A 12,605-nucleotide genomic window follows, 5' to 3' on the forward strand; every position below is an offset into this window, starting at 1 on the left:
AAATGAGAAAATGTTTTCGCTTCCTCCGCAGATTGCCATTGTGAAATTGCTTCTGAAGCATCATGCAAATCCTAATCTCCTTAACTGTAATGAGGAGAAGCCCTCAGGTATGTAAAACCAAATTGGTCTAGGTGATAACTGAGCTAGGATCATTCTCCCACCTCCCAATAAAATGTAAACTGCTCTATTTCTCATTGCTTTGTTTCACAAATCTCACACTCAAGTATGTCTCACATACATATATATAGCTACGCTCCAGGCAAACCCGTACTTCCCACACACAATGACAACTAATTATGTTTATGTAGAATTTTTCATATAATGAAACACCCCAAGGCACTTTACAGGAACAACAGTCTCTGGAAACAAAGCTATGTAAGATGTTTTTGGGTAAGACGACCAAATGTACGCACAAGTAGCTGTACATTAGTACAAAGACTGCAGACCAGACAAGTAATAGTGTTCCAGTGTAAAATATATCCACCTCTCCTTCAGTGGCTAGTCACATCATTCAAGGTTTGATTATGGTTAATGTTTCTCTTGCTTGACATAGTAAGTGAATATTGTGCCCAGATTAGAATGTATGGGATGGATGAAGGTCACAACCAAAGGTCCAACAATTTTCACAAAAATTGCAAGACAGGGAAGAAGTTACAGGTCCCCCATGCTGGGGCTTTTTGAGTACAGTTTGTAGGCACATTTTGTCAGTCAGATGTTGCATGGCGCATACGCTGTGGTTGCATTTATAAATAGAGAAAGGTTTATGGTGCAGAATATTGGCTTTTGTCCCAGTGTTCATAACAGCTGTTCAACATCATCCCATTTTATGAGCTCTTAGTCATTAACCATGTAAGTTATGGCACTTCAAGTTTAAAACCAAGGTTCTTTTAAAATACAATAAATGTTTCCACCTCTACCAACTTTTAGGCAGTGACTTCCAGAGCCCCATCATTCTCTATATGAGAAAAAAATAAGTGTAACACCCCTTTAAACCTTCTACCTATTGCCTTAATTCTATGCCCCTGTTCATTGACCTCTCTGCTAACTGAAATAGATCTTTTGTATGCATTCTAACTTCACAATTTTACGCACTTCAATTAAATCTCCACTCTATCTCTTTTCCAGAGGTAAGAATGCCAGCCCATTCAACCTTTAGTCAGCTAAAATTCTCTATTCCTGGCAACATTCTCACAAAGCACTTGTGTGCCCACTACAGTGTGATCTCATCCTTCCTGTAATAACCGAACCAGAAATGAATAGAGCTTTAGCCTTGGTCTAAACAGTGTACTAATTGACTACCTCCCTCCCTTATACCCTAGACCTTAGCCAACGAAGAAAAGTTACTATGCTAGTCTGATGACATTGTCCATCAGACTGCATTTTCCATAACCCCTCTGATCCCCTCGACTTCTCAGAATCCCATCATTTATTATTTCTTCCCTTGCTTTCTTTTGTTTCCCTTAATACAATATCTTACAATTTTCTGAATTCATATCCATTTGCCATTTTTCTGCACACATGACCAGTTCATTCTTGTCTTTCTGAAGTCTACAGACTTCTTGCTCACTAAGAACAAGTCATCAAATTTTCATATCATCTCGAAGTGCCCCAAATATGTTGCTGACACGTATGTCTAATTCATTGATATATGCCCCACAAACTGTAAGGGACTTGGTATAGAGCCTTTTAGTTGCAAAAAGCCCACCGATCATCAACTTTTGCATCTTGCTATTGCACTAATTGTAGAGCCTGCCTACCATTTTCCCATAATTCCCACAAGCTCTTAATGTTATGATCAGTCTGTCATTTATACCTTGTCTAAAGCCTGACTAAAATCTGTGCTCCCTACATCAAATGTGCTACCTCGCTAAAACCACATAACCTCAAAAAAATTAACCAGGAGATTTTGACATTTGCTTCCTTTAACAAATCTGTGCTGATTGTGCCCTTGATTAATTTCTGTCTCTATAAATGTCAATCTACACCATCTCTTCGCAATCCTTCGAATAGTTCATTAGCAGCAGTTTTGGCTAAAACTCATGATATAATGGTACAACTTTAGCACTCCTCCAATACCCCAGATCCATGAAAATGATAGCCAGAACATCCATTATTTCTTCTTTTGAATCCTCAGCAGCCCGCTATATCATTCATTTGGACCTGATGATTTTGAGGATATTAAATACATGAGTATTAAAGTTTCTGCTGATCCTTTATCTTCTGAAAACAGATACAAAGGCCTGATTTTTTTCTTTGTCATGGGCTAAGGAAGAGTGAACAAGATCCTTTTGTTACTTCAGAAACCAAGCCCATCACCAGGGTATTCAACTCTGTGGGGAAAGAATAAGGGACACTTGGCTTGAGGAGTTTGAGGAGGGTGTGCCTAGAGTGGGGAAGACAGGAACATTGCTGAAGAAAGTACAGGGGTTGGGATATAGCAGATCATGTGAGACAGGAGCAGCAGGGTAAGTGGTTCTGGAGGTGTGTTAATAATGGGTGCAGGAGGCCTATCAGTGCTGAGAGGGGATTGGGGTACTGACATAGCTGAAATAGCTGAAGGGCTGGTGTCCAACATGCAGATGGTGTCAACACTATTAGAGATGTCAGCCCAAATCAACATCTCAGAACTGGCTGTTTCCTCCTGCCCCAATCGCTCCCTCAAGGACAGTGGACATTCCACACCACTCTGGTCCACTGGACCTCATCCTGACTTTCTTGCAGGCCTGTTAGACCCTCATCCACCATCTCCCCCAAAACCTCCTCTCACAAGACCAATTCAACTCGAACTGGGAGGGTCTTCAGAGATCACCCACAAGGTTCTGCCTTGCACTCCTATTGGTACAGTCAGGCATGAGTGCGACTGGCACTGCTGTTGATGTTAGCCCAGACCCACCACCTCAGGCCTGTGCTGAGTCTGACACCATGCACCCAGACATGAATCCTGCTTTCACCACCACGCGCCCAGATCTTCACCTCAAACTGCAACACCATCCTGCCAAAAAAATTCAGTTTGGATTAGATTTGATTCCCTAAAGTGTGGGAACAGGCCCTGTGGCCCAACAAGTCCACACTGACCCTTGGAGCATCCCACCCAGACCCATCCCCCTATAACCCATACACCCATGAACACTATGGACAATTTAGCATTGCCAATTCACCTAACATGTACATCTTTGGGACTGTGGGAGGAAACCGGAGCACCCAGAGGAAACCCACACAGACACAGGGAGAATGTACAAACTCCACACAGACAGTTGCCTGAGGCTGGAATCAAACCTGGGTCCCATTGTGAGGCTGTAGTGCTAACCACTGAGCCACCATGCCGCCCACAAGGAGGGGAGGGGAGAGTCCTGTTCTTTTGGAAAAAGGCAGAAGAGAAAAACATAATCGCTTGGGTTAAGGGTCTGAAAGCAAAGGGACAAAAAAACTGATGATTTCTCAGATCCACTTTTTTTTATGATTGAAGTTGAATAGCACACAGCCATGGATTGATGGTAGATGTCCAGTTCTGTTTCCAATCAATTTGGACTTATGTCTCTGGAACATGGTCACAGTCCAGCTTTTCAGGTTTTTCCATGGAGACAGAAGCTATACCGGGTTCCCAGGAACCTCTGCTGAGAACAGGATTTCAGGAAAGAGTCCCACGGATTCTGGGCTATCATTATGACTTTGTCTCCTGGATCTGTAAAACAGAACTGTAGGTCTAGTGAATGTTAATACGTAACCATAAGCATTGGAGCCCCTAGACTATGTAAAGACAGTTTTTTATCAGTTACTAAGACAATAGAACTCATCCTGTATCTCTCTTAAAGCTTTGCTTAACTGTTTCTCCAATGTCACTTGATTTTCAGTAAAAACAACATTGAATGTCAACGAGCAGTAGTTAGTTGGCCTCCTGTTGGAGATGATCATTGCCTGGCATTTGTGTCATGTGAATGTTACTTGCCGCTTGGACTAAAAACTGGCAAATAGCATTCTTACCGTACAAATGCCAGGCAATGGCATCTCCTATAAGAAACAACTCAGCTGCTGCCTCTTGACACTCAATGGTGTTACCACCATTGAATCTCTCACAGTCAACATCCCAAGATTACCATTGACCAGAAGATGAACTGGGCTCAATATGTAACTACAACGGTTGTAAATGCAGTTTAGAAGCTGGGAATACTACTTCCAAGTAGGTCATCTCCTAGCTCTCCAAAATCTAGATGGCACAAGTCAGGAGTGTAAATGGAATAATCCGCACTTGCCTGGATGAGTGCAACATCACTCAAGATGCTTGACACCGTCCAGGACAAATCAGCCCACTTGATTGGCCACATATTCACAAACATTCATTACTCCACCATGCGTTCAAGAGCAGCACTGTGTGCTATCTACAAAATGCACTGCCGGAATTTGCCAAAGACTTTTCAGTAGCACCTTCTAAACATAGAGAACATAGAACATTACAGCACAGTACAGGCCCTTCGGCCCTCGATGTTGTGCCAACCTGTCATACCGATCTGAAGCCCATCTAACCTACACTATTCCATGTATTCCACATGTAACTCCTTCCAACTAGAAAGACAAGGGTGGCAGATATATGGGAACACAAATACTGGTAAATTCCTCTTCAAGCCACTCACCATGTTGAGTTGGAAATATATCACTGTTCCTTCAGTTTTGCTGGGTCAGAATTCTGGAATTCCACCCACCCCAGGGCATTGTGGGTCACTACAGCACATGGACTGCAGCGGTTCAAAAGGCAGCTCACCAGCACCTTCTCAAGAGCAACTAGGGACAGACAATAAATAATGGACCAAGCAGTGATTCTCATGTTCCACCAGTGATTTTTTTAAAGCAGGTGGCTTACAGCTTGTATTAAACTGTTAACTTTAATTTCTAAGAATTCAAACAGTAAAATGTTTTTCATGCAGAGAATGTACAATTAACCTGAAAACTTTCAATATTTCCCAGATTGTCCTTAAATATTAATTTGTGAATCATAGAATCCCTACAGCGTGGGAACAGGCCCTTCAGCCCAACAAGCCCACACTGGTCCCCAGACCATCCCACCCAGACCCGTTCCCCTATAACCCACCTAATCTACGCCTCCCGAAACACTATGGGCAATTTAGCATGGCCAATCCACCTAACCTGCACATCTTTGAACTGTGGGAGGAAACCGGAGCACCTGGAGGAAACCCACACAGACTCGGGGAGAATATGCAAAGTCCTCACAGACAGTCGCCCAAGGGTGAAATCAAACCTGGGTCCCTGGCACTATGAGGCAGCAGCACTAACCACTGTGCCACCTGTGCCATGTATTGCCAAGAGTGCAATATCACAGGCATTTTCAATACCAGCATAAGTTTTTTTGTGTTTTTAAGTATAAAAGTAATGCGATACTTATAAAAATCACTTGTTTGGCAGCTGCTAGAGATCGCATCCAGTTTTGACTATCACACGTTAGGAAGGATGCAAAGGCATTAAAAAAAGCTGAAAAGATCCATGAGGAAAATTCCAGGGTTACAGAATGTCAGGTGTCTTGATAGACTGGAGAAGCTGAGCCTGTTTTCCTGGGAGATGAGAAGATTGAGAGAAGGATTGACAGCTAGTCAAATTCAGGAAGGGTCTGGAGAGAGAAAAGATAAGAAAGCACTTTTCCCCTTGGTGAGAGGATTGAGAATCAGACAGCTGAGAACTAAAGGAAGCACTGATAACATGAGGGGTAAAATCCTTTTTATGCAGTGATTGGTTATCTTCTGGGTGTACTGAGTGAACATGAGAAGGAAGCAGGTTCAATTGAGGCATTCAAGAGCAATTTAAATTATTACCTGAAAAGGAATAATGTAAAGGGCCCTTGGAAGAAGGACCATTGCATGAATTTCTTGTTCATAGATCCATCACAGACCTGAAGGGGCTGAATAGCTTCCCACAGCAGTGATTCAGTAATTCTGTTCACAGCGCTAATTGGATTGTAATCTCCAGAGAAACCATGTGATGAGTAAAATTACCTGGAATGACTGATGCCTCTGGTTATTGTTAGATGTTGCAACGTCTGAATGTATTGAAGATATATTGCTGAAAGCAGAGGAAGATTGGAAAGAGACTTGGAAACAATCTGCACCATTTTGTGCTGATCCAGAAATGCAAGAGGAAACATATGAAGAAATCACGCACGATGCTCCTGTGCCAGTGAAAAAACTGTAAGAATTCCTATTATAAGTCAGCATGCTACCAACATCGAAAGATTTTAAAGCTTAAGTGCAAGGATTTTTCGTCTATTGCCAGTCTTAATAGGCTGTCATTCAAAAATATAAGCAAAATTAATCTTATAAAGTATGCATGCAGAAAATGTTCAAAAAATGTAAGTGGTTTTTTAGTTGACTTGTGTACTCGGAAGAGTCAGGCTGTCCTGTTTCTTCCCTGACCAATTTTTCTTTTCTTATTTTGGCCAGTCTTGTTGCGAAGGGAAACCTTTCACATGGTGAAAAATTGTGGTCAGGTTCATATGTAACTCTAACAAATTCAAATCTAAATTTTTGCCTTTAGTAGATTTCTTTATCTGTTATTTTTGTAAGTAAAGAAGAAGAAAATATATAATGCATTCGGCTTATGTATTAAAGTCTGATTGAGAACAATAACAGCACCATAGTTGTTAATGCCTCATACTGCCAATAGGATACTCAATACCTAGGAGTTAAAGTTAACAAACAAATAGGTATTGTGAACTAAATAGTTTTTTGTATTAAAATACATAAGAAGTAGTCAACCAGCAAATTGGGGGAGGGATTGTGTTATCTGAATTAAAACTGGAAGCTTTAGAGAGGGTGCAGAGGACATTTACCAGGATGCTGCCTGGACTGGAGGGCAGCTGTTATGAGGAAAGGCTGAGGGAGCATTGACTTTTTCACTGGATTTGCAGATTGCCTGCAAAGGATGGTTGAATAAAAATATAAGTGTTTTGGGGATGATTCCTGTTTATTGAATGCAAAACCTATGACCAGTGTGATAAGTTGTTTTAAAAATATTCAGGCCAGGCCTGTGGCAAAAGATTTTAAACAAAAACTGGGGGATGAAGTTAGAAGAATAAAACCACCTATCTCAGGAAAAGTAGCTTTGAAGGCCTCGTGAGGAGCAAATACTTGAGAATGGTGTTCTCGTAGGCTGCATTTTGCAAAGTTCAGCTCAAAAGGGAAGTAGAAAGGATGTAGGGAACTTAAAAACATTGTCACAAGTGAACCTGCAGCACAATTAAAACTGTAAGTTTTCAGGAGCTTTTAAATAATTGGATAAGATATTAAACAATGAAATTGGCAGTAACCTGAATCAACAGTCTGACCTAGTGAATGTAAATAGGTCCCAAAAAATCCTCTCTAAAGGAAGACGAGAAATAAGGAAGAAGCAGATGAATTGAGGAGCTTAACAGAGCCTTAAACTGGTAATACGTGCAAACCAAATCAGATACTATGATTAGAATCAATCACCATGTTGAAATATGAGATTGTTGGGGAAGTGCAGAAGACAAAAGTTTGATACAGCGTACACTCTGATTAACAACTTGGGAGTGACTTACAAGGAAATAAATTCATCAGTTTTATTGACTCCTCACATGCTAATCACCCCAATGGTCCTTCAAGTACACCAAGATTCATTATATTTCTACTGGGAAGAAATGACAAATGTGCATTAGCTTTGGAATAGAAAAACAATTAAAAATAATTGAAGGCATCTTAGCTGCAGAGACTTGGACTAGTAGAAGAGGTAGATTTTACTGTGTATTTTTGAGGGAATTCTATACAAGAGCCAATTAAGAAAAATGTGCCTAGAGAATGCTATGTTGATAATAATTCGCTTTGAGACAAAGACATTGGCACAAAGGGGTGACACAGAAAAGAGATTGAGGATTGATCTGCCCATTTTAATCCCACTTACCAGCACTTGGCACATCACCCTGCAGGTTACAATGCTTTGGTACAGACCCAATAACTTCTGAAATGATTTTTGGTTTTTCTGGCTCCAGTGAACTGGATAGCAAATTCCAGGCATCCAGCACTATTTTTTCATCAGACTTCCCTCTGATCCTTCTGACTAACCGCCATTAATCCGTGCTCCAAGCCTGTGGCCACTCCATGAAGTTAAACAAGTCATTTCTTTCGACTCAAGGTGAGCCCCTCATTATTTTTACCCTTTATGTCACCCCTTGACCTCTTCTGTTTGAAGGAAAACAACCATACCCTAGCCAATTCTTCCTCATTGCCGCAATTTCCAAGCCCTGGCAACATTCTAGTAAATTTCCGTTCTCTGTCCAGAACAAATATATCCATCCTGTCATGTGGTATCCAGAAACTGGACACAAAACTCCAAGTGTGGCCAAACCAGTGCCTTACACAGTTTTCTCATCATATTTGTATTTCATTACCTCACGCCCAAAGAAGGAAGATGCATCATGTGTTTTCTTTCCACCTTGTCTACCTGCCCTGCCACCTTCTTGATCATGTGAACAAGCACTTGAAGGTGTCACACTTTCACTACCTTCCTCAATAGCCTCCCGCATTGTTGTGTATTCTTCGCTTTGCTGGCTCTCCCCAAATGAATTATCTCAAGCTTTGCCAGATTGAATACCAATTGCCAATTTTCCACCCACTCAGACAGACCACTGGTATCATCCTGCAGTCAACAGTTATACTTTACAATGCCAACGACACCTCCAATTTGTATGTTGTCTGCAAATTTCCCAATCAGACCTTGCACATTTATTTCCATATACCAAAGCCAAAGAGACCCAGAGCCAAGGTTTGCGGAACACCAATGGAAACAGCTTCCCATTCACAGAAACATCTGTCAGCCATTACCCTTTGTCTCCTGTACTGAGCCACTTTTGGAATTAACTTGACATACCTGCTCCTGGCCTTAGAATCTGGGGATTGCATGCAGCTTCCAGACCTGGTCACTGCTGTATGAAAACCAACAGAACTGCGGTTGCCATGAATCAGGAAAAAATAAGAAGCGCTGGAAAAGCTCAACAGGTCTGGCAGCATCTGTGAAGGGAAAAAAAAACAAGAGTTAACCTTCCTCAGAACTGCTGACACAAATGCACAGCTGGGACTAGAGTCACTGACCGGACTGACTAACAGGTATCCGAGCTGGGCCTTCTGCACGAGCAAGGGGTGGAAGTTCTACTTTCAGCAAAATCTGTCATCCTTTCAGGTGATGACACAGGAGACCAACCTGAAAATCTTGCCCCAGGCATTTCTAATGTCCACGGAGCCATTGAAAGTACAGTAGAAGTAAACAATGCCAGTAAACTGAGCAAAATTGGAAAATGATATTTGGCAAAGAGAAGACATTATGTTTGCAGAGATAGTAGGAACTGCCGATGCTGGAGAATCTGAGATAACAAAGTGTAGAGCTGGATGAACACAGCAGGTCAAGCAGCAGAGGAGCAGGAAAGCTGACGTTTCAGGTTTGGACCCTTTTTCAGAAAATCAGAGATTCAGTTTAGCTCAGTTGACTGGACAACTGGTTTGTGATACAGAGTGATGCCAACAGTGTGAATTCAATTCTTGCACAAGCAGTCAGTTTTATTCTCTAGTGTAATATCTGTTCCAAGCACATCTTACATCGATAATGAAAACATACAGCAAAAAAGTAGAAGCTTGTACCCATATGTTTTTATTTAATAGCTCCAAGATGTCCCAAAGTGTCTCATAGCCAATGGCTTACATGTGAACTGTTGCAATGTAGATAAGCACAGCAAGTCAATGTATATATGTCAAAATTCAGCAACGAATGTGAGAAATATGATCAGTTAGCCTTTAGTGGTGGTTGTGACTATGTTTAAAACTATAGTCCTAAAGTATGATAATCTTAAAACCAGAAGTTGCAGTCCCATCTTATCAATCTCTCAATTGTACACTGCTATTGTGTTCATTAACCTTGATTGCTAACTTAACTACATTTCTTCCCACTATATTTACTGGAAAGACTGTTCCATCCTTGCAATTTATCTGTCTCCACTGTATCTGTTCTGGTGAGGCTATCTCCATTCCAGTGGGTGGCTTGGTGACTCGGTGATTAGCACTGCTGTCTCACAGTGCCACGGGCATGGATTCGATTCCACCCATGGGCTACTGTCTGCGTAGAGTTTGCACATTCTCCCCGTGTCTGCACGAGGTTACTCCAGGTGCTGCTGTTTCCTCCCACGGTATAAAGATATTTACATTAGGTAGATTGGCCATGTTAAAATGCCCATGGTGTCCAGGCTTGTGTAGGTTAGGTGGATTAGCCATGGGAAATATAGGTGCCGGGATGGCATGGGTCTGGGTGGGATGCTCTTCAGAGGGTCAATATGGGCTCGATAGGTCAAATGGTCTGCTTCCACATTGTAGGGATTCTGTGATTCATTGCTACTTGATATTTCATCTTTTCTTTTCCATAATGTTTGACAGGGCCCTCAGTGGTGTCAATTACACATGCAAGATTTCCACAGTGATGTCTTCCTGTCATTTCCAGGAAAATGATATTTTTCTCCTGAGTCCTCACCTCTCATGCACCGTCCCCAACATCAATGGATCACCATCCAGCATGTCTGCCACCTTCACGACAATTCCACCACCAGTTATATTTGCCTGCTGTCTGCTTTCAACCTCTCAAAAGGACCATTCCATCTTCCCTGATCTACTCTTCAATCATCGGCAACAAGTCCTCCCCTTCCCATAATACCTTTGCATTCCAACACAGGAGGGCCAAAAGCAGGCCTTTGAAATCCTTTTCTTTATAATTCCAAACACGCCTTTCACTTGGGCAGTGAAAGAAACAAAACAAATAATAACTGAAAGAACTGCGGATGCTGTAAATCAGGAACAAAAACAAAGTTACTGGAAAAGCTCAGCAGATCTGGCAGCGTCTGTGAAGGAAAAAACAGAGTTAACGTCCTGTTCAGAGAAAGGATTGCTGGACCTGAAATGCCAACTGTGTTTAATCCTTCACAGATGCTGTCAGACCTGCTGAGCTTTTCCAGCAACTTTGTTTTTGCTGTTGAAAGAAGTGAGCCATTTGGCCATTTAAAGATATCTGCCCTCATCAGCGGAATGAAGTCCTGAGGAGCTGCAGGCTACTCCAACACTGGCAACTGCTCAGTCCGTGTTGTAGCATTGACTGCGTTGACTGTTATTGGGATTACAAGCATTTCCCGACAAAGAGACTCCATGAACTTGGACATAACAGTAACTCAGGGTTTCACAATGAACAGTTTTACTGATCCTGATGACATTGATTAGATGCTGGGATTTGCTCAGTAGCTGAGGAGGAAGCTGAGAGGGTCAGGGCGGTGGATTAGAGGGGTGTTAGTGAGCAACTTCCAGCGAGTTTCTCTGTTGGCCACAGACTGTCCATTCAACCCTGGCACCTGCTGGCCAGTAATTGGAGCTAAGGCACCTCAGCGATGAATACAATCTCTGCAGTGGTGAGCAGACAACACCACTGCCAGGTTATCTAAGTTTACACGCCTAGCCTGCCAACTAGCCAGTAGGTTTGTGGATTAGGAGTTGTATAAAATTTCAGTGCCTCAACCTATTGCTCGCTGTGCTCTTGCTGCCTGGTGCTGAGTACTCCTAACATTCCCATTATTTCAGATTTCCACCATCTGTCTGTCCTAGTGACCTTCACCATTTTGTCATTTTATAAATATTCTAATTAATTTTCCCCAGAAGCATATTAAAGAGAATTTGAATTTTGTTTTAATATACTTCAAAGGGAATTTGCAGGACATGTAGAAAATGTAAATGATTTTATGTGCTGCTGGCACTTCAATTCTTTCTATCTTTCTCCATGGGGATAAAGGAAGCTTCTTCCTCTGATCAAAGGAGAGATGAAAGACTAATTTGTTGGTATTAACAGTAATGCAGTTTCCCAAGTCATTTTGTCAAAACTGTCTCATCTATAATTTATGTAATATTTTGATGATTCGCAATTGGCTACTTTATCAGAGAACTGAATATACTGCACACCAATCTACAATCTGAGAAATAGTAAGAACTGCAGACATTGGTGTCAGAGATAACACAGTGTGGAGCTGGAGGAACACAGCAGGCCAGGCAGCATCAGAGGAACAGGAAAGTTGATGTTTCCGAAGAAGAAGGGTCCTGACCCAAAACAACAACTTTCCTGCTCCTCTGATGCTGCCTGGCCTGCTGTGTTCCTCCAGCTCCACAATCTATAATGAGAACTAGTTCTCCCAGCAGCAGGTGAAACTCTCCTGTTCTTTACTGTAACTGACATGTAAACAGCAGGGAGGCGAACCCATCGATGGAGAGCGTTCCCCAGTGAATATGTAGGCTGTTTATTGTTTGAAAACAGCAAAATTGCAGGAGGAGTTCAACCTGTTGCAATGAGGAGGTAGAATTTTGCCAGATTTCTGGCAAGGAAGCTTTCAGGTCAGCACATTGCCTTATGGGCCCAACACTGCCACTTATACAATCCTGGAATTTGGGATGAATTCACAATGCAGTTGAGTGATGGGAACATGTTATATGCTATGGAAGCATGCAAGATCCAGAAGTGTCATTCTGTGTGATGGGGGCTATGGTTTTAGAAGGTGCTGCCGAAAGATCTTTGCT

The 12,605-nt window shown here is 42.0% G+C and overlaps 1 protein-coding gene across 7 annotated transcripts in view; it reads left to right on the plus strand.

The window, feature by feature from the left end:
• The window catches only part of myo16 (myosin XVI), a 360,735-nt gene that overhangs the window by 151,994 nt on the left and 196,136 nt on the right, over positions 1-12,605 (plus strand). For all 7 annotated transcript variants that reach the window (XM_059646418.1, XM_059646419.1, XM_059646420.1 and 4 more), the window contains 2 exons: positions 32-107; positions 6,032-6,191. In XM_059646418.1, coding sequence (XP_059502401.1) covers positions 32-107; positions 6,032-6,191 — 236 coding nt within the window. The remainder of the gene's footprint in view (positions 1-31; positions 108-6,031; positions 6,192-12,605) is intronic.

The sequence above is a fragment of the Stegostoma tigrinum genome, chromosome 6, assembly GCF_030684315.1.
Source record: "Stegostoma tigrinum isolate sSteTig4 chromosome 6, sSteTig4.hap1, whole genome shotgun sequence".
In the NCBI taxonomy this organism is placed as follows: Eukaryota; Metazoa; Chordata; class Chondrichthyes; order Orectolobiformes; family Stegostomatidae; genus Stegostoma; species Stegostoma tigrinum.